This window comes from Aphelocoma coerulescens, chromosome 20 (genome assembly GCF_041296385.1).
Source record: "Aphelocoma coerulescens isolate FSJ_1873_10779 chromosome 20, UR_Acoe_1.0, whole genome shotgun sequence".
Classification (NCBI taxonomy): Eukaryota; Metazoa; Chordata; class Aves; order Passeriformes; family Corvidae; genus Aphelocoma; species Aphelocoma coerulescens.
The window spans coordinates 12,998,341-13,020,414 of record NC_091033.1 but is presented as its reverse complement, the minus strand read 5'-3'; the positions used below and the strand labels follow the sequence as shown (position 1 = coordinate 13,020,414).

Genomic DNA, 22,074 nt, shown 5'->3' with positions numbered 1-22,074 from the left:
GCCCAGCTATACAGCTGAGAAACCACCGTGACCCGTGGTGGCACTGGTGTGGTGCCACCCTGGGCATCAGAGACACTCACTGGCCCAGTGGCACCCCTCCACACGGGACCTGCAACCCTGGGCACAGCCAGCAGCCACCTCAGGGAACGCCCCCATCCTTCTGCCAGCTCCAGGCTGGACCTCTGAAGTTACAGCCTGAGACCAAGCAAAACCAGACCCAGCAGTTGAGATAGTTTAAACAGCTATTAAATCCCCACCTCCTTGTGATGAGAGGTGAAATTTCAACAGCTGATGGCAAATGCAGTGAATTCAGAGCAAGTGAGGAGTTTTACTGTCCTGGTGGCCACGTGATGCCAATCCTTCACCAGCACACGTTACCACATCCATACCTTACACAACAAAAAGGTGAGGGATGAGGACTTTCTTCTCCTTCTGCCTCTGTTGCTTCCTACCCCCTCTCCAAAACATCACCAGTCCTGTGGCAACGCCTTCCCCAGGTGCTCCAGGTCCCTGGGACCACTGAGGCACCAACAGAGCCGGGAGCTGTGGCAGGGCCTTGAGCGGTGGCACCAGGGTGAGATGCTACACACCTGCAGCCTCAGCAGGGTCCAGCCAGAACTTCCTCACAGCTTGGCACCTGCCATGGCAGCAGCTCATCTCCTGACAACTGCCTGGGATTTATTTTTGGTGCACATGCACGGGGAGACTCAGAGATCCCACACTGGGATTTTATCAGCAGTGTGCAGCTATGGAAACAAATGCATTTAAGACTAATATAACAAAATGCCCAAACCCACAACAATAAAATAAAGAATGGTGCACCCTGGCTTTTTCACAGAGCATCTCAGTGAATGCAGAGCATGACCCAGCTTCTCTCAGAATTCACCCAAACCTCTAAGAAATCATGTGTTTTCACGTACTTACATGTTTAGCTATGTGAATTTTGCTTGGTGAAAACCCTCCACCCTGCCCTCTGATTTTAGAGTTCAAGGAATGCATCTAAATAAGATGAATAGCCATTTGTTGAGGGCATTCCCTCCTCCCCCTCTGTACCCATGTCCAAGCCATCCTCTGTGAGAAGCAGGAGAGCTGACACAAAATCCAGCAGAAACTGCAGCACCTCTTTTTTTACTCCCCATGGAGGGGACACAGTGTTGCTTGACCATGCTCAGTGCACAGATCTGGGCAGAGGCTGCAGCTCAGCCAAACTGTTCCCTCTCAGCAGGCAAGAGAGGGATCCACAAGTCATTTACAGGAATCCAAGAGTCTGACATCCACACCGCAGACACCCGGGAGTTACCAGGGAGATGGTGGAATACCTTAAAAACCCAGGAAAAAAAGCCCAGTGAAAGCCAAACCTCCCTTGAGGGAGGTAGTGCTGCTCTCTGCCCAGGTTTGGTGTTTTGACCCACCATGTGCAGGGCTTTAGACCAGGTGGCACAGGGACAGGCACGGGCATCTCCCCCTGGGGTTCTGGCTCTGCAAGCAGGACCAGGACGCTCCGGGAGGACACGGGTGGTGGAGGTGGCGATGTCTGGGAATGCCGGCCCAGGCTGGAGCTGCAGACAAGGACCCAGACAACAAAGGCGAGGCAAAAAGCCGTCTGATAGAGGCAGCCCCGTCTGGCAGGCTGGGATTTCAGAAGCCCGGGCATGCACTGATGTCTGCAAGCGCAGCTCTTCGCTGGGCGCACAATTAACCCCGCAGCAAGATCACCGAAGTGTCCTGCAGCACACTCCAAATAGTATCCATCTGGTAAGATGAAAAAAACCCGAAGAGCACAGGAGTGCAGCAAAGGAGCAAACAACTGGAGACTGCAGGGAATGACTCTACAACAAACAAAAATTATACTTAATTTTCTGTTATTTATATTCTAAGAAAACCGCATGTTTTCACTTGCATCTCTGCCTCCCTCCCCGAGGCACAAACACACACAAAATGGGAAGACCAGGGAAAGCAGGAAGAGCAGCACAGCTCGAACACATCCCTGCTCACACGCTTTCCCAAATCACAGCACAAGAAAACGGGTGCGAGTTTTACAGCTGTGGAGAGACAAAACACCAAACGCCTCTTGCTGGAGTGAAAACGCCCCGAGCAGCTGCCCTGAGCACGGGGACACCAGGGCTCCCTCTGCCCGTCTTATCCGCTGGGATCTAAGGCATTAATATAAAATAAATGTAAACAAACCATTGCCTGCTGCAGGACAGTTTCTCTACGGGCTGGTGTGAGTGTCCCAGCTCCGGGGCTGATCCCAGCCTCAGGCTCCTGCGGTTCCCTGCCTGATGTCTGCACCACGATAACGCTGCCGGGGGACCAGTGGTGTCTTACAGCTTTTTTGCATAGGCAAGGACTATCCTGCTGTGCAACCAAATTGTGCCACCAGGCTCGAAATAAAGGAACTGAAATAATTCCTTTTTTTTCCTCTTATTTTAGATCATGACTTTTACTAATTGATGCTTGATAAAAGCCTAATGAATGATTTGTAGGCATTACAAGCACGTTAAGGATCTGAGTGTGGTTATAAGCCAAGGTCATAAGCTCTATTGACTTCACAGGCTCTATAGCAATTGATTTGCCATTTATTAAAATCATTTATTCACCCCTTGTTAACATTTTATTTAGCTGGTTCTTCCCCAGCAGGCTTGCGACACCACAGTTGAGCAAAGATACCTTACTTTTGAGGTACTGTCATAAACTCAATTCTAAACTGAGAGACAGACCCACAAACATTATAACAGTGTCCTTTTAAAGGCTCTTTCACAAACAGGTTCAGTTCAAATCCAGGGGCCTGGTTTAGCAGGGCTTCCAACACCTGGTTTTGTCTGTGAGCATCTCTGGCCACACTCAGCAGAAGTCCCACATCCCATGACTTAAAAAGGTTCAGAATGTCAACTACTTTCATAAAATAGAGTGAAAGTCTCTTTCCTCAACATAATGCTGCTCATCAGTTTGCCAGAGTAGCAGCACATGGAAGAGCGCTGGTGCTTAAAAGGACACTCAGCTTTTGAACGTGTTTCTACATTGAACAGCAGAAGAAAAAAATCCCATCCAGGATTACCAAAGTGCAGCCAGATATGGATAGACAAAAAATAGCAGGTTTGCACAGTCAGCCTCTGAAGACACCACTGCATCCCCTCTGCACCAGAAGAGCAGGTACCTGCTGCTCTTGGGGCCAGGCAATGTCCCACCCGTTCCGTGGAGCAGTAACCGGGGTGTTTACGGTACAGCAGCTGCAATCATGCAATCAGCCTTCATAATTAGATCTTGGCAACTCTTGAAATACTTCACTTACCCAGTTTACCTGGAAAGGTGCGACCTAAACATTCAGTGCCTGGAGACATTTGAAAGAAAAACAGAAAGGATCCGTCAGTGATGGGAGCCACCTCCGAGCGGCTGCACACACACCCCAGCTCCCCTCCTGGGAACTCGTCCTGGCACAGCTCCCCTGTGGCCAGCAGACACCTGCTCCCACGCCTACCACCTCCGCAGGGCCAGCAGTACCAGGGGTGCCACCACTCCTGGTTAGTGACCCCACGTGCTTTTCCCACACCAGACACTGTCTCTCGAGGTCCCGTTCCTCTCTCCCCTGCTTCCCCCAGGACTGGTCTCCTGATCGTGCCTGATGGCAATGCCAAAGCTCTACAGAGGTTTGTGAAGCTTCTGGGATCACTGAGCCCACCCCAGAGACCTCCCTGCCACATCCAGCAGTGCCAGACTGCCTATCCATGGCCCTGGGCAGCACTCTGCTCTTCGAGGCACTGGTGGACTATTTATCACATTCTGTCTCCTCTGCAATCACACAGAGCTGAGCCCCACATGCTGCTGAGTGTGGTGAAAGCTCAGGGTCTCCTGACACCCCGTGCCCAGAGCGAGGGCAGTGGCTGTGGAGTACCAAAGAGGAAGAGCCACAGCAAAATCTTGCATAACATCCCAGGAGCAATGCCCAGCAGATGTATTTTCAAGTGAGGAGAACAAAGCAGCAAAAAGTTTGCAATAAAAGACAACTCCTGACTTCTCCCTCACCCATCAGTGTGTGACTACCTGCAACACTGAAGGGATTATGGGACATGGATCATCCCCAGGGCCTGGCAAGCTGAGACACTGTGGGCTGGGTAGGAGCTCTGCATCCCTCAGGAGGTTCGCCAGAGAAATGCGTGTACACAGGACTCCTTTATGAAGCCTGTAAGAACTGTCTGTCACTGATAATGGTTAATTGGTACTAATTAGTACAGTCTGATCAGAAGGAGTCCTACTGGCCTATAAAAGTGGCCTTTAACCCGAGAGCAAGGGAGGCTGTCACTGCCAGACATCCATGCTGGGGCCACGGACACACCGCCCGCTCCTCACACTGCTCCTGCCTCTCCAGAAGAGAGCAGGCTGGGAGGCTCAAGGGAATGTATCAGCACATCACTGCTCTCAAATAAAGCTTTAAAAAGTTACTTCCCATGTACCTGGGAGGACAGAGATAAGCAACTTTTTCATCCCAGGAAAAGATTTAGGATCAGAGAGTTGCTGTAAATTACTGCAGCAGCTAAATAATGAGGGGTTGCAGGCTGGGCTCACCGATGTGAAGGTCAGGCGGATTTAGATGCTTCACATGCAGGCGTTCAAAAGTGGCCCTGCAAACACGAGGTGTCACCTGAATGCACATGGGCAGCCAAGAGCCTCCAGGCCCATGTGCACCACCATCAGCACCCCGCTGGAATGGGCACCGACACTGAGCGTGACAGGAAAGGAAAGAAAGGAATTCTGCCGAGCCAAACACCGACGTGTGGCAACAAGCTTGGACCTCCTCCTCCTGCTCAGCCAGCTCACTGCACAGAGCCTGGAAAGGGGTGGGAGGCTGGAAAGGAGTGAAAGGCCAAAAGAAGACTGGAGGCCAAAAAGGGTGGGAGTCCCAAAAGTAAAATGTAGAGTCTGAGAAAAAAGTGGATTCTGAAACAGCTTGGGAGACCCAGAAGGGTGGGAGTCCAAAGGAAATTTAAGGGTTGAGAAGAAGAGACCCTGTGAAGGCAGCTGGCTGGATCAGGATCAGCTTTTCTCTGGCTAAATTTCCAAAAGGGTAGAAAGCAATGTCTCTCCCCTCCCTGCTCCACAGCCCAGGCAATGCAGCGTGACACTCTGTGCACATGTGAGCACATTGTCCCCATCATGTCTCATCCAAGATATTTGGCCATGGTCTGGGATATGTGGGAGAAGCCAGCCTGAACCCTCTGAAGTCAGGCAAGATTTTGGGACGTTTCTTCTCCCCTCCCTCTTAGCACGCCTGTCTCTCCCATCCTCACATCTGCCCTTTAGGTTCAGCCATGCATTTGCCAACTTTTTAAATGCAAATGGGCATTGGCACATAAAGTCGGTGCTTTAAACCTGACCAGAGCCACCCTCAGCTCTCCTCCCTCCCTCCTTATATGCATAAACTTTTTTTATGCAATCGGCAGCAGGGAAGAGATCCAGGGAGCGGCTGAGCCGTGCCCGGAGCCCTTCTGCAGCCGCAGTGCTGCCAGACAGCTCCATGGGAAGGGTGGCTCAGGCTCCTCTGCCTACCAGCAGCAGCATGGAACCAATAATTACCCTGGCTGGACCAACACCTGCTCGTGGTTTTGCCTTACACTGTTTGTGCAACCCAACAGGCTGCCAACAAAGCAGGGATGTACTTCGCCTAAACAGGTGAAAACATGAAACAGGGAACGGAGCTGCCGTGTTGGTCCCACAACACCTCTGAGCAACACATGCTGGAAAATCACTGCTGCTTCAGCCTGCAAGGCTGCAAAGCAGGGACAAGCATGGCATGCACCGAAAAGGCGAGTCTTTGCTGGGAAAAGAGGGAAAAGAGCTGCCTGTCTACAGAGCCCAGCTCCTGGATCCAGCCCCCCTCTGGTGCAGGGCACATGGATGTTCTTTGCTGGGCTGCAACACCAGCACCAAAAAAAGCCTGCTTGACGGGAGAGTCCCTCTAAACAAAGCATCCCATGCAGGACAGCAGGGAGGACGTGACAGCCCTCAGCCACCCAGGGCTGCCTGCAGGGCGGAGCTGCTCCCAAAAATGCCCTGTGCCAGTTTAGAGCAGAAGTGCCCATTCCCATGCCAGGGGTCCAACCCCCACACTCACGGAGCCAGAGTGGCATGGGAAGGGCAGCGTGAAGGTCATGGGTGACCAAGGACAAAGACCCCAAAGGAGCACCTGGGCCAGCCTCAGTCTCTGTTGCCTTTCTGCAGGGCAGGAAAGGCAGGATCAGCTCCAAGCCCACCAGGTCACACCCAAGATATGCTCTCCCCCCGCAGGCAGATGGGATTTGTTGTAGATGATTTGTCCTGGAATAAAAACACCAGCCCCACCTCTTGCAGCATATTTACTGAAGCCACTAAACATTAAACAGAGGCAAAAAGTGTATCCCAGCAACATCTGGAATTTATCCCTTCTTCCTTCTGCAAGAAAAAAAAAAATCACACTCTATTCTTTTAGAGAAAGAAAAGTGATTATATAGAATTATAATGCTGGAAGAAGATAGAGAAGAGCAGAGATTTTCTTTGAAACGCTGTTTAGACAACTAAAAAGGGATAGTTTCAAAGAAGCAGCAAATACTATCGCAGCTTTTTCCACCCTGTCTCACACTGCCAGGCCTTCCTGCCATGCCTTGGCTAAGAGACTCCAAGGAAAGCAACAGATTTTTTTCATCCTTGCAGGACCTTTAGTAGGCTAGAAAGGAAACCATCTCTCAGGCCTAACTGGTTGAAGATAGACCAAATAAAAAAAATTATTCCTCCAATTCCTGCCAACAGGATTTGAAAGCGCCCTGATTTCTATTAAGAAAACCTGCTTTGGGATGAGCTTTCCAACAGAGGATGTGTCAGTCTTTACCCAGGAGAGCCAATACTCTGTCTCTCCAGAGAGGAACGGAAAGGCTTTAAATATTAAAACCGGAAAAACTATCGGGATTAATATGAGGATGCAAGGTCAAAATGTGATATCCTCCACTTCCTCAGGCTCCTGATCCCAGAACGGCTGGACAACGACCCCACAGCATCACCTGCGCCCGGATGCAGCTGGGGAAGCCTGGGTTCAGAGGGAAACCCTTCCCAGCCTTCCCGAGGGGGGAGTGAAGCTGTTGCTCTCAGCCAAGCCCACAGAAGTGCCTCCAGCTACTAAATTACCCAACGACTTAAACGAACTGCATTGATCTGGCTGCAAAACAAAGCTGCAGCTCTTGGCATGTGCCCAGTTAGGAGGGTACAGCTGCATTTTTCACCTGCAAGCAGTTACAACCACGGTCAGAGATGCCCCTTCCCCTGACACTGGCGGCTGAGGGGACAGACAGAAGGGCAAACACCGGTGAGAGCGAATCACTGCTCCAGACACCTCTCAGACACAGCAGAGCCTCAGCAAATGACAGGTATGGCCAGTTTTGCAATCGAGGGCAAGGCTGTTCCTAGAACACATCCCATTACTTGGGCTCCTCAACCCCCATCTCCTCAGCTGCACGTGGACTGGACGCAGGATTTCACCAGGACATTAAACTCAGAAGCTGTAAAATCACTGTGCAAAAACCCAATTATACCTATTTTCGTAACAGCCAATTTAAGCTTGTATTTAGGTCCCCTCACATACCCCTACGTTACATAAAGCATTTCTTCCACTTGAAATGTTGCCTTCTAAAGGCCATTTTGCTTAATTTAATGGATGCTTTATGTGGTCTGCAAATCTCTAGAAACGCAACCAAGGAAGACACATGGCTGCAAGATACGGCGTGATCCCTTCCCGAGCACTCAGCAAGAACAGGAGAGGATGAAAGGCATATCCAAACCCATGAACCTGCTGTGACTGGAGTGCACTTGTGCTCTGAAGAGCAGCAAAACCCCACGGTCAAGTCAAAAGAGGAATTCCTGAACATCTGCACACACTGTTAACCCACTCCAGACCGGCCAGCATTCCGCAGGCTGCACGGCAGGAGGGATCCTTCCCTCATTCCACAACCACCAGCTGAACTGAGCCCACTCGGGCATGCTTCCCTCAGATTTTAAAGAGCTGCTTTCTGCACTTCAAGTAAATAAATGCAGTCATCTCTTTTTCCTTCTCTTTAAAAAAGCTGCACTAATAAAAAGCTCATAGCGAAATCTATTAAATTGAGTCTGTCCATTACGTTTATTGTTCCTTACAATTCAGGCCTGGATGGCAACTCAGTGGAGGTTGAGAAGTGTATTTATCAAGAAAACCCATGAGAATGATGAGGATTAAAAGCTATCAGCAGGAGAGAATGTGTTTGTAACCCTGCAGTTTGTTCTGCACCTCGCACAGAACCCCCATTACAGACCTCTGCCCCCTCTCCTGGTTTTTGAGCCCATCTCTGGCACATCAGCTGACAGGACAGCCAGCACCTGCATTCCCAGAAAAAGATGAGGAAGGTGCAGTGTCTATATACTGCTATGACTAAGTCACACTAGAGAAACATAAACCCTGATTGCATTACACACCAGTGATCAGTATCATTAAGTGTTACACACCTTGTGTGTGTCTGAGCAGTTGGAGAGGGAAATTCTGAATTCGAAAACACATCTTCCTGTTCAAGGAAAGTCCCATTACAGTAATGTAAGTGTAACAACAAAAATTACATTCCTGCTTATTACATGGGAAATAATTGCAATTTAAGATAATTTTCCCTGAATTGTGTGAATCAAGTGCCCATCAATCATGTTGTTTCTTCAGGGTCCTAAAGAGAGCACCTAGCAGGACAAGGTACTTTCAGAGCTCGGTGCTTAACAGCCTAATCTGTGTATGCTGTTCTGAGGTATTGAAGCCAAGAGACCACCCTTGGTAAGTGGAATAATGGTGGAAATAATGAAAACAACACAGAAAGAGCAGGACTTGCTCCTCCAGGAAAGCAGCTGAGACATCTGTCCTCAGTGAAGCCAAGCCCTTGCAGCCAAGCCAGCGCAGGGGACACCGACAACCACTGACTCTCATTGCACAAATATCTGTGAAGAGCACAAGGAAACCCAGCCTGGTTTCAGGCTTGGAACAGGAACCAAGGACAAGCCCAACCCTGGGTCATTCCGGCTGCTGAGCTGTGGGTTTCACCCTGTGAAGGGCTCCAAGAGTCAGCCCCATGTACCCTCAGCACCGTGGGAAACAGCACAGGAGGGTGTGGGAGGCGCGGGGCTCCGCTCTGCTTTGGGGGGATCTTTTGTTTTCGTAAGAAATAACGACATCAATCATAACATTAAACAGAAACCACTAAGGGAGAGAATTTCCAAGCTTGCTCAGCACAGAGCCCAGCCCGCAGGGGAGCTGCCAGCCAGCGGCCAAAGCCGGCAAATTCCCTGGGACTTGTCCTCGGCAGCCAAAGCCACGGAGGGAAGAGGCGACGAGCAGATTCAGGACTGTTGTAGGACTCAGGCTTGGAAATGTGAGTCTGAACGCTCAGCGGTGAGATGTCTCTTGGGAATTCATCCAAATGGCACTGCTTCTCTCCCACTTGCCCTGCAGGTAAATCTCGCATGTGGCTTACACAATCTGTTGACTTAAGTAAAGCAAGGGCAGGAGAAGAAAGCTGCTCAGACATCAGGAGAGACTCATCAGTCCTTTGGGCAAAAGTCTGGGTCACTTCCCTGTCCACAGAGAACTCAGGGTGTCAGCCAGGCCTCGTCTCCCTCCATGGCAGCACGTGCAGCGAGGGCGCAGCCGAACACAGTGCTCAAAACATCAGTGGAAGGACAACAACAATGTGTTGCCAAATTCTCACATATTTTTTGGCCAGTGCTGATGCTTAAATTCAGTTTACAGAAATTGGAGTCCATGAGCTCTGTGTTCTACTCAAGTCCTCTGAAGTCAAACTGAGCAGTGACTGTACAGGTCTCCCAGGGCTCAGGGAGACGAGGCCATGGCCACTTCCAAACCTCATCATGAGTAACACTCATCCATCCTGCAGACATGGGATGTTTCTAACCCACTGTGAGATCACTCCATGCTCTGCAAGGCCAAGATCTTGTTGGACACACATATCTCAGGTGCAAAAGCAGCTGCAGCGTGCAAGGCTGATGAGCAGGCAGGCTCTGGCAGTCAGGGGTCCAGAGGGAGCCCACCAGAGACCCTCAGCCATAGGCCTCTGGAGTTCTTCTCGCCCTGCTATTTCCTATTGCTGGTCTCAAACTCTCTCCTCCTCACAACCAACTCCAGCCCTGGGCCCAGCTCCTCCACTCCTGAGCAGGGCAGGAGCAAATGGCCTCCCCCAAAGCAAAAGCCTAAAACCTGAACAGAGCAATTGTGACAAAGCTGTAGCCAGGGCTGTTTTGTTACCGGAGTTACAAAGGGAAAATTAGTTCTCACAATTACTGAAAAGGGACAGGAGCAGAGAAATGCCACCTTGTAAAATGCTGGTCATCTTCCCTCAAGATTTTAAACCGCTGAAGATGCATTTGGATGGAAAACTGACCACCTGACCACCACTGTGAGATGTCACACAGCCATTCTGCCTGGTGTGCCAATGACAAATCCTACCCTCATCATCAACACAAGGCCAAATTCTGCGTGTAAAGCTTACAGCAACAGCAGAGGTGGACTTTGCCACTACAAATATCCCCAGTGCAAGTTCCTGATCCCTGTCTGAATCTCAAGGAAGGCAGAAGAGCTGTGAAGATGGCGAGCTCCTCAGGAAGCAGGCTAGACACTCAATCCATCTCTCGTATCAGACCTGCGTTAACATTTAAACAGGACCTGCTGTTGTGATCTTTAGCGAGGAGCAGATGTGGTTTTGAGTAATGGTGAGCGTTACTTAACCGGTTATAGTCACTAATGTAATTGACACCTATTCCATCATCCTTAATACACCCACTTCTTTCTCCGATACCATAAATAGATTAGAAAAATTTCTGCAGATGGCCATGACCCCATTTGTTTGTGCACTTAGCCATGTATGAATCACTCTTGGCTTGTAGCAGCACTCTGGAATTACTGAAAGATAACTAGTCGGCACAGACACCAATAAATGAATCATGCTTTCCACAAGACCAAACCTTTGGGCTTTTACAGACTCCAATTACAAAGTAAGAAGAAAAGAACAAAGAAATTACTCAGTCTATTTGCACAAAGTCATGCAGAGTTGATTCACAGTTTTACAGAATTATTACTGACAATCATTTGTAGGAGGTTAGAGTAACAAACCAGCTACTTTACATATTGGACAGAATGAAGAGATGGAAAAAAATCCCCAAGCCATGTCTTGCACATATTCTTTGAAAAGTAGCCTTGATTTTTATGCCAGTGACTTTTTTCATCCTTGGTACGCTCCAGGCCTGGGGGTTAATCAGTTTTCATTCGCCAAGGCTAAATTTTGCTTTGCTGGGTTGTTTGGGCCAAGTTTGCAAATGTGGGAAATCCTGTTGCACCTGCTCAAGAGCACGAACCATCACAGGCACAATCCCTCAGCTCAGCAGGCATCAGCAGGGTCTTGTGAATGGTTCAGAGAACTGCCATGTGCAAAAGCACTTGCCTTTCTAACTGCACATTTTTGAATGTATACTGCAAGTGAAAAATTACCCAGTTTGAGGCATTTTATTAAAGAGATGTGTGAGACTGAATACACCAAACACAAATGTGTGAACCACTTGAAAGCACCATGGACATCCACCAACACTGACAACTTGTGAGGCAAGTTTCCAAAGATGTGCAAGGTGTCTTTACGTAACACCACAGTCTGGGACACGCTAACACACACCACACACAGCAAAAAACACACCCTCTTCTAAATGGAGCATTAACCTAGTCCTGTGTCAGTGAGAAATGGGAAGTCTGACTACCTGGAGAAAAAGGGGACACTGATGGATTACAACCTTAGCACTGTTACCTCGCTGTATGCAGTGAAAAAGCGGCATTTAGTTTAAAAAAATCTAAAAGTGAAGGTGGACTTGACGCCAACCTGAGCCTGAACACAGACAGTGCCCTGGCTGTACCATCTCTGAGTGGGATGGATGACTGACATGTCTCAGGGCCACATGCTCCAAATCAACACTTTCTACCAGAGAGATCCAAAAACAGGGATAACGCCCCACTGAGCACAGTCACTGACAATTTGGGAGGGATGCAAGTTAAATGTACCCACAGCACTATTTATCTAAAGCCTACCAGTACCCTTTGCATGTACTGAAGACCCAACTTCCTGGGCGAATTTACCTTGCAAATGAAATGTGTGCCCTGTTTTACACACCTGCTGCACAAGCAGAGAGCTGCCAGCCTGGTACAGCTCAGAGCCACAGCTCAGGAGAGGCCAAAACCAGCATCAGAAGAGCTGCCACACAGCTCCAAACTGATCTGGGAAAACCTGCTTATTGGTTCTCGTGCTTGAGGCTGCTGATTTCCAATGAGAAGTATAAACCCCTCCACAGTCTGGATTCAAGATGCTATGCAAAATTTAAATTAAAACCTTAATAAACATTCCCAATTCTTACCCCTCTCCATACCACATAAATTAATGCAACAAGCGCTCTTGTATAAGAACACGCAGGCAACAACAACCTTCTCAATCCAACAATAGTCAGATATACCTGAGAAGGTGCTGGAAATAGAAAGAAAGGAAAAAGGTTCCCAGTAGGGTTGTCTTTAGAAAACTTGAGTCACTAGAGCCAAGGTTTCAGGTGCAATGCAAGACTAAAAGGATGCATGTGCTAAACAGTAGCGTGTCCTTCAGAAGGAAAAAAAAAAGCTAAATCAGGAACCTGCAGTATTAGGTGGATGCTTGGATAAACACTGTTCAACACACCACAGCAGAAATGCTAATGCAAGTTTAGTTTTCACACCGGAGAGATTTCAAAAGATTTGCAAAGCTTTGATAATATTTAACATCTTTACTAATTTCCCTTTTGGTGCAATCATAAATTTACCATGGTAGCCAAAAGATCTGGGATGAACTACAAGTTCTAGCTGGCTCCAAAGCCAACAAGAATAATGTGTGCTGTTACTATTTTCTCTCAAAACATACCTCTGCAAAACTGACTCAAAATGAGAAAAGAAATTGTGAAACTGTCATTACAAAGAAGCATTTAAAATGCAGATCAAAGTACTGCCTTAGAAGCTGTATTCCTTGCCAAATCATCAAAGCTCTCTTTACTCTCAATAGCTCCCCAAATCCTCTGATTTGAATGATAAATTCTTACAGCTGAAATTTATCTGCTTTAAAAAAAACAAAAAAACAATCAAAAAAGCCCAAACCCCAAAACTCCTTCCTCTGGTTACCAACTACTTCATTAACCAGTTCATTTGGAGCCACTTTCCTGTATTACTAAATTCAGTTTCACGGATGTGTTTATGGCTGTGTGCACACACAGGGAGAACCCTGAGGCCTCCTCAAGTATTAAAACTTGTCAGCCCTTGGTGGTGTGTGTGTGCAGGGTCTCTCCAGCTCTCAGCACTGAGCGTCCAGGTTCCAGGTGCTGACACTCAGGGACCTGGAACCTGAGCTCCCACGCTCAGCACTGGGATCATCCTTGCCCCACTCCACTACACCCCACACTCACCCATCACTCCTGGAGGAGCTCCCAGACTACTACTGCATTCCCTGCAGCAAGGAAGCAGCAACACAACAGCCACTGATCAGTTCTGAAAGATGGAGATGAGGGGTCAGACCCTGCTGCCACAGAATTCCTCCCTGATCCTCCCTGTGCCGGACTCAGCCGTGCTGTTCGCAGACAGAGCAGGTCTGTGATGCGTTTCTTCACCTGAGACCTGCCTGAGTGACCTACCTTCTGCCAAAATAGTTATAAAATAATCACCCAGCAATTCAGCCACACAGACAGGAAGAACACTGCATAAAAACATCCTCGTCGATATCAATGATTCCTGTGCTTTATGGGCGTCTGGGAGCGTGCTAATGGTGTGAACCAAGTTTCCACTTAATTGCAGCGAAGTGGCCCTTGTACCTCTCTCCTCACGAGCTCTCCAGCCAGGCTGTATCCCTTTGATGAAACCCGCCAGAAGCAGATGCACAGTGTATCAGAGAACGGGAGGGATCTGATAAGACAAACCACACACCAGTACGGGATCTCCCTCCAGGAAGCAAACTGGTTGGCAGTTTTCACATGAGACACCACTGCAAATAAATGACCTTTTTTTTTCACTAATTAGGCTTAGCAAATTCTGATGGCTGCTGCTACCTGAATGAAACAACATGGACAGACATGACTGTACAATGAGTTACTCAGGAAAGGAGCTGGGTTGTAATTACCCTCTATTAGTGACACCACGTAGTTTGGTACTTCTCTTGGAAAGGTCTCCTCATGTCTCTCCACTTATAATTTAAGTTTACAAATTCATTCTAAAACTGGATTTATCAAACCACCAACTTCAGCCTGGGAAATCTAAAATTATTAGTATATTTGGTGAGCAACAGCAAATAAAAGTAAGAGCACGTGTTTGTAGGTGCTCTTCTCTCCATTCGCAAAGGAAGCAGTGGTAGCAGCTAATGCAATACCCCAAAAATTTAGAGGTGATCCCAGACCCCACCTTGGCAATTCCTGGTTTTAAGGAAAAGAATATGGTTGCTGTTCCTCACACACCCTTCAGTGTTGGTCCTCTCACAACCAGGATCTGAAAACACACTACTAAACAAATGAAGGCAAACATTCAGGGGGTGGGGGATGCCTCCATGGCAGAAGGTAACAGGACTTACTGCAGCAAACACTCTCCTCTGAAAACACCCTGACAATGACTAAAAAGGAAGAATGAACCGTGTCTTGCCTCCACTTTGCATTATAAATGATCACCTCTGATTATACAGGATCACCTCTGGTGCCGTGTGCCGGTCCCGCTGTGCAGCACAGCACAATCCAGGTGTTCACCCACAGGAAAAAAACAAAGTTTGACTATTTTCCCTGCATTTCCTCCTCTGTGTCTTTTCATTCTCCCATTCAACATCCATTACAAAACATGAAGATTAAAACCACTACCTGAGGGCACAAAATAAACTGTAATTTTAATAAAGACCCCTGTGCTGTCCAGGCTGAGGGAATCAGGCCTTTCCTTGGGTATGAGACACAGGACCTGTGGGGCTGGGACTGCAGAGTGTCTGGGTCTCCTGGGATGGCCAAGGGCACACACAGACACCTCTTGGGCCACCACAAGCAAAAGCCACCCGTGCTCTGCTCCTCCAGGATCATACTTTGGGACGCTGATCTCAGCAAGAAGCAGAGCTTGTCACAGACACACAGCCAAAAGCAGACACAGGGAACTCCCCGGTTTGGCTGAGGTCAAACTGAGATGCCACAAACTGAACATCCTCTCTGCAAGCACTTTTGGGCTTGCTGAAGCACTGGGAGCAGCTCTGGCTTTCCTCCACGAGGAAAACTTTCGGGGGGAATAAAGAAGCACATGGTTTTTACCCACTCTGCCCTGGAATAGGCCGTAACTGTCGATGACAGAGTGTCAGAAAAGCAGTGTGAAAGTGGAAAGGAGACGTGATCCCTGGTTGAGCCATATGCACTTGGTTTGTTATTAAACCAAAGAATGTGAAAACCTAGAAGTCTTGGCTTGGACAGGAACCCACTCCCACGGTTCGCTCAGCCCAGCCAGACACGGCGCTGCAGTTGGGACTCGACTCCTGGGAGATGCAACGACGCCTCCCAAAAATCCCAAACGCCTCAGATAACGTTCCTGCACCACCAAAGTGTCTGCATGAGCGAAGCCTCTGCCGAGAGCCACCCAGCCGGGAGAGAGCTGCCCTCACACCTCCCACAGGGATGCCCAGGTGCCCGCGGGATCCCCGCCTTGGCACCCGCACCCTCCAGGAGCCGTGCCCGCGGGATGGCCGGAGCGGGCAGGTGCCGGTGCCCGCTGGGGAGGCAGGCACGGCGCCTCGCTCCGCTGCTCGCGCCAAATAATTAGTTATTTACAGCCTCTTCCGCCACACCGGTCACCCCTGACCTCCTTCACCCAGCCGAGGCGATTAGAGCCCACTGCCGCAGACGTCTGGCTGCTTAGCACCGCCCGGCATATTGGCACTCCAGCCCGGCGGCGGGCGAGACTCGCACCCCCGCCCCCAAAAAGCCCTTTTATAATCCTAATCTGGGAGCGCCACACACAGAAACCAGCTGCTTCCTCCACCGCAGCGCCGCAGCCACCATACGGAATAAAGCCTGCGAGGAAAAGGGTTTTGGGCATCGGTTGGACAGTTAACCTATTTAGATGGTTATAAATCAGAGGAGTTTGCATGTTCCTCCATGTGCCACTCTCCTGAATCGTTCCTGCCTGGTAACTGAAAATTTTGGCTGAAAAATTAAGGAGCATCTGGTGGTAGCTGCTCTGAGGTTCCCTCAAAGTCGTATCAGAAGGATACACAAAATAGAGCGACTGGAGGAGGAAAAACGCTGTAGAATGAATTTATCTCAGGGAGGCTCATCTCTGCCCTTTCCACTGGAGCCAGGTGGAGGAAGCGATCAGGTAACAACCCTGTAGTGCCACCAAAGCTCTCCTGTAGCACAGAGGTGAGCGAAGGCTGCCCGCCATCAGCAGGAAATAAATAATAACACTGGTGATAAGAAACCTACACCAACATGAAATAAGGAAGGGCAGCAGTAAGGGAGCTCAGTCCAAGGCTCCCAGGAGCTAAAGGGAACTCAGCACCTGAGTATCAGGACCTCAGAGCTGACAGAGGGCAGGGGACAAGTCAGGGAAGGACCACGGGAGCATCAGGCACGAGGCTCCCACAATACCTATCCGAATTCAGGCAAGGTCTCCCCCGGTGTAATTCACTGTCCCCAGTCTCTCACACCCCCCATCCATAAGCAGCACCTGCCTCTTACCAAGCCTATCATATGCTGAAAAAAATGGGGGAAAAAATTATAAACTATGCTATTTCTAAAAAGTCAAGGAGTGAAATTAAAAGCCTGAGTTGTTCCAACAAAACCTCATGCCAAGAGTTAGACTGGAATAGAAGCTTTTTCTTCAAAAGACATTACACATTTTAATTCACAACTTTTATTATAACCATAAGCCTTGATCAGACACAAAGTAAAGTCTCTCATCCTTGGGATTCTGTGGGACACAGTTTATGTTCAGCAACTGGCTGACACAAAAAAGAACTGTATCTTCATTATTTATACACTGCTATTGGTATGCACATCTAGCCCGGCCTGTTAAAGTCAGGGAAGAATAATGGTCTATTCAGTACCGGTAGTGTTAATAAAATCAGGCAAATCCAGCTTAGTTTTGTCTGAACACGAATGAGATTAAATCAAGATTAAAAGTGCATTCAGTACAAAGCGTATGGTTTATGCTAAAATTCAGAATGAACACATTTTAGTACCCGGTATACAAATGTCTGCAGACCTTCTCCGGGACTCAAGACACCTGAATTAAACAACGATGAAACTGGAGAAGGAGAAGGCAGAGACACTGGACAAAAGCCATCCAAAATACCAAGGGACAGATGCTCTGCAGCCCCGCTGGAGGTAACGGGGTAGATCCTGTGCTAGCAGAAACAGGCACAGCTCAGCTGGCGCTCCCTGCACGCACCGAGCGCCAGCCTGCCCCGTCGCAGTGCCAGGAATATATGCAAAATCCGGACTCTTTCCCAAGTTTTCCTTTTGGGCCATTTTGCATTAGTCTGTGCAGGGTTTGGATTTCACGGCACTGAACAAGGTGCTAAGCAGGGTACAATCCTGACAACCCGCCCGGTCTGGGATGCCTTGAAAACCTTCCCTTTACAGAAAATACCATTTGCTCAAAACTGCCAAAGAGCCCAACTCATTCCTCTCCCCTCAGCAGTAACACTCCTTCTCTCTCACCTCCGTGCACTTCATTTCCAAGAGGGAAAGAGCACATAGAGAAGTGGTGGATATTTAGGTCAGGCACTGCCCTCACTGCTACTCTGCGAGGGTTGAAAAATATTAATGAAAAAACCCAAATCGCCCTTCGGAACAAAAAGCCCCGAGGGGCTGGAGACGGGGGGAACAGGTTCCCAAATACAAGCCCTACTCGGGTGTCCGGACCGCGGTGCCCCCCCGGTACCGAGGCGAGGGTGATTGACACGGGGGTAGTGCAGACCCCCGGACAAAGAGCGGGGGCCCCCCAGCATCACCCCCGCAGGAGGGGAAGGTGCGGGGCAGAGGCACCAGGGCATCGCGGGCAAGGGGCGAGACGCGGGTGGTGATGGAGCCGCGATGGGGAAGAGCGGCGATCCCAGCCCCGGTGCCGGCGGGGAGCGGCCGGGGGAGGCTGATCCCGGGCAGCTCCGCCAGCCCGGCCCGCGCCGTGTCACACCCGCAGCGACATCCCAGCTGCAACAGATGAGAGACCGGGGCTCGCTCGGAGGGGGGAGGAAAACCACTCCGGGAAAGCGCATCGCAGCCAAGGGTCCCGGGCGCCGCCGGGAGCCCCCGCGGGAACTTCCCCGCCCGCGGCGGGGCCGCCGGGCACTCCCGCACCCCGGGCACCTCCCGCACCCTCCCCGGGAGCAGCAGGACGAGTACTTACTGATCTCCATGCTCTGGAACAAAGACCTTTTGCAGTTGCATGTGCAGGACACATTGGGCTGAATAGCTACGGCCGTGCTGTTCAGCCCCATGAAGTTATACATTTAAACACACACAAAAAAAAAAAAAAAAAAAAAAAGAAAGAAAAAAAAAAAAGAAAAAAAAAAAAAAGGGAAGGCGACGGCGACACAAAGAACTTCCCGGCCGCCGAGCGCTCCCCGGGCAGCACCACATAAAGCCGGGGCTCCTCCTCGGCGCGGGGGGGCGGAGGGAGGGAAATGCAGCTGCGACCAGAAATTGGAAATAAAAAACCCGGCGCGGCGCAGCGCCCCCGGCAGCGGCTCCGCTCGGCCCCGCGGCTGCTCCGCGCCCCTCCGGCCCGGGAAGCGGCAGCGCTGGGCCCGGCCGCGGCAGCCCCGCACTTTTGTGGGGCGCGGCGCGGTGGGAGCGCGGTGGGAGCGCGGCCCGCCCGCTCCCGCTCCGCTCCGCTCCCGCCCCCCGCGCTCATTCACGGCCACGGGGACGCGGCCGCGCCGCCGCCGCCGCGGGCGGGACCGTGACGTCAGCGCCAGACGGGGAATGCTCTTCCCTTCCCTTCCCTTCCCTTCCCTTCCCTTCCCTTCCCTTCCCTTCCCTTCCCTTCCCTTCCCTTCCCTTCCCTTCCCTTCCCTTCCCTTCCCTTCCCTTCCCCGCGCCGCCGCCGGGACCGGGGCTGGGGGAGCGCCCGTGCGGCCCCCCCGGGACGCGCCCAGGCGGGGCGGCGGCAGCTCCTGTGGGGCGCGGGACCCCCGGAACCACAGAGCGGGTCAGGCTGGAAGGAACCACCGTAGGTCAGCTGGTGATCCACCTCCCTGCTCACGCAGGGTCATCCCAGAGCACAGGGCACAGGATTGTGTCCAGGCGGCTCTGGAATATCTCCAGTGAGGGAGACTCCACACCCTCCCTGGGCAATCTGTTCTGTGCTCGTTCATCTGCACAGGAACAAAGTTCTTCATGTTTTGGTGGAAATTCCTGGCCATCAGTTTTGTAGCCTCTTGTCCTATTGCTCAGCACCACCGAGCAGAGCCTGGTCCATCTTCTTGGCACCCTCCCTTTAGATACTTACACACACTGATGAGGTCCCCTCTCAGTCATCCCTTCTCAAGGCTGAACGGGCCCAGCTCTCTCAGCTTTTCCTCATAAGAGATGCTCCTGCACCCACCCACCCACCCACAGTGGATCTTTACGACCTGCACTGAGCCCACCCAGGTGGGTCCAGTGGCACCCCCAGCTCCCAGCCTCCACCAGAACCTGGCAGAGATTTTGTAGATCAGCTCCAAAAGCGCCTGGATTTGTGTATCCTGCTGGAAAACCACCCGAAAGTCAGGCTCACTCCGCAACACCCACCCAGCTGTGGGGACCCCCTTCAGCCCCAGCCCCACAGCACTGAGCCACAGGGCTTCAGCCTCACTTCACACAGCCAGTCCCCAGTGCAGCATTTCAGACAGAAAAATGGGTAAGATTGGAAAAGAAATGTGGGGGATAAACCTGTAAGGGCCAGTCTGGCCACGGGTGAGCTCAGTGCAAATTCTACCATTAGCTGCCATGGTAGTGCCAGTGATGCTGCTCAGAGCTCAGGAACTATTCCAGACACATTCCCACTTTTGTTTCAAACCACACGCTGTAAAATGGAGTGACCCCATTCACTGCAAGACAGGTAAAAGTAAAAAACATCATCTCTTCCCCGAGGGCTCAGTGTGCCAAGCTTTAGTCAAGACAGATTTTTTTTTTTTTTCTGGGAAATAAACCTGTGAAAACAAAGGTTTATAATGAAAATGCTGAAACAAGCTTAACTACAGTGGTGCGAAGAGCTGCTATAATACTTGGTGAATTCTGTTACTGGGAGATAAAGGCAGCTTCAGTTATCTTCTGAGAAAGCACATTTTCCCATAACTGTTGATAGCTCTGATTTAGGATTTGGGAGTATCTGAGGAGTCCCCATCTGGGCCTGTGCACCCCAGAGATGCTGCTGGGAAGATGCGTCGAGGTGGGCATGGGCAACTGACCTGCAGAAATCCTATTCCTACAAAGCTGAAGCAATCACAGGAGATGGATGGTTTCAAAATTTGGGTCAGAGACAGTGGCACTCACTGGTAAGGTTTAACCTTTATTTCCTTCCCCAAAAAAGGAATTTATTTCTACATGACTACTACAAACTAATGTTAAATACCCACCTGTACTTCTGCAGCCTCATTTAGTCCTCTGAAAATGCCTGGAGAGAAAGAACAAGGAATTGCCAGGTTGTTTAATCTTTTACTCTTTGTCACTTGACAGATGGTAACTCCCAATTACTAATCCAAAGGAAACACGGAAGAGGGTCGTGTGGCTTGGATAGAAACGAGCTTTGAGAAGTTTGTGCTTCCCAGCACTGGGCAGACATGAATTATCCAACAAGTGCCATTCCCAAAGGCAGGAGGAGGTACTGGCGTGGCACCAGAGGTGGGGGTTGGTGTGCAGGGAGATAGGGACAATTACCTGAAAAAAAATCTGTGCTAGAACTGGAGATAAAGCATTTCCAATCCTATTTTATATTTTGTTGCCTGCCTCAGTTTCCTCATCAGTAACGCAGGAGGGGTAATCCTGATTCCTTCAGGTTATTTCCGGGGGCTCAATTTATTTTGTGGCACTCAGATTTTTAGAAATGCCTTCTGAAAATGTGAAGAAACATTACCCCTGTTACAGGGGCATGGGCCTGGGGCAGGTGGGAGCCTACCAGACCCAGAAAGGCCATCAAGAAAGTTAAAGCCAGGCACACACACGGTCAAAACTCTGAAGACAAATTCCAGTTCAGATAGGCTTTATCAATCAATCCACTTTTATTATTATTTATCTGGAAATATATCTTTATATTATGTTTAAAACACTTGGCAGTTGAATATTAGCGATGTTTTTTCAAAGGACCTTGCTTGACTGGCCAGAAAAAGTGGCTGGAAGCTTATCTGAGCCTACCAGCTTGCAACTACCATCCTTTGCACTTAAAACACGTAGCACTGCCATAAATAAGTCAAGGTGAAGACTGCACGTGTCCCCGTGTCATGTGAGATCCCAGCTGGCAGTACCAGCCCTGCCACCACTGCCGAGCCCTCTGAGCTCCTCAGGTGCATGGATGTGGCCACAGTTCACATTTGATTCAGAGTTCTTGGATTTTAAGACAGTTGGGACACCCTTAAACAGTCTCAGGAGAGTAAATGCAGCTCTAAGTAATGGATTATTCTTCTGAGGCAGGTCAGTTCCTTGAGTGGGGGGTCCTCCTCTGCAATCTCTGCTGCAACAAGCATGGCTTTGCCTTTCAAAAGGCATCACTCCTGGGCACAGGGACTGGAGATGGGGTGGCCTGAGCAATGACATGGCCACAACCCAGTGCCCAGGCTGCACTGGAGCTGTGGGAGAGGCAGCTCCAGCAGGGGAGAGGTGCCTGCCCTCATCCCGTGAATCAGCTTGTTCTAGGGGGAGTTTTTACAAGTTCCCAACGTTTTGGTGGATAAAGGCTCCTGTTTCAGGTGCAGGCTGCTGCAAGTTCACACATCTTCCTAACGTTCTTTAAAAATAAAGAAAAAAATAACTGTTTGCAAGTCGATGCTG

At 50.0% G+C, this 22,074-nt stretch overlaps 1 protein-coding gene across 3 annotated transcripts in view; it reads right to left on the bottom strand.

Annotated features, from left to right (window-relative positions):
• PMEPA1 (prostate transmembrane protein, androgen induced 1) overlaps positions 1–18,975 on the bottom strand; it is a 44,933-nt gene extending 25,958 nt beyond the window's left edge. Inside the window, exons 1-2 of one of the 3 annotated variants that reach the window (XM_069034079.1) lie at positions 18,455–18,975; positions 3,293–3,331 (exon numbers count right to left, since the gene is read on the bottom strand). In XM_069034079.1, the coding sequence (XP_068890180.1) occupies positions 3,293–3,331; positions 18,455–18,557 (142 nt within the window). In that variant the 5' untranslated portion in view covers positions 18,558–18,975. The remainder of the gene's footprint in view (positions 1–3,292; positions 3,332–18,454) is intronic. The other 2 variants (XM_069034078.1, XM_069034081.1) reach the window with 2 other exon arrangements.
• Between the last annotated feature and the right edge of the window lie 3,099 nt (positions 18,976–22,074).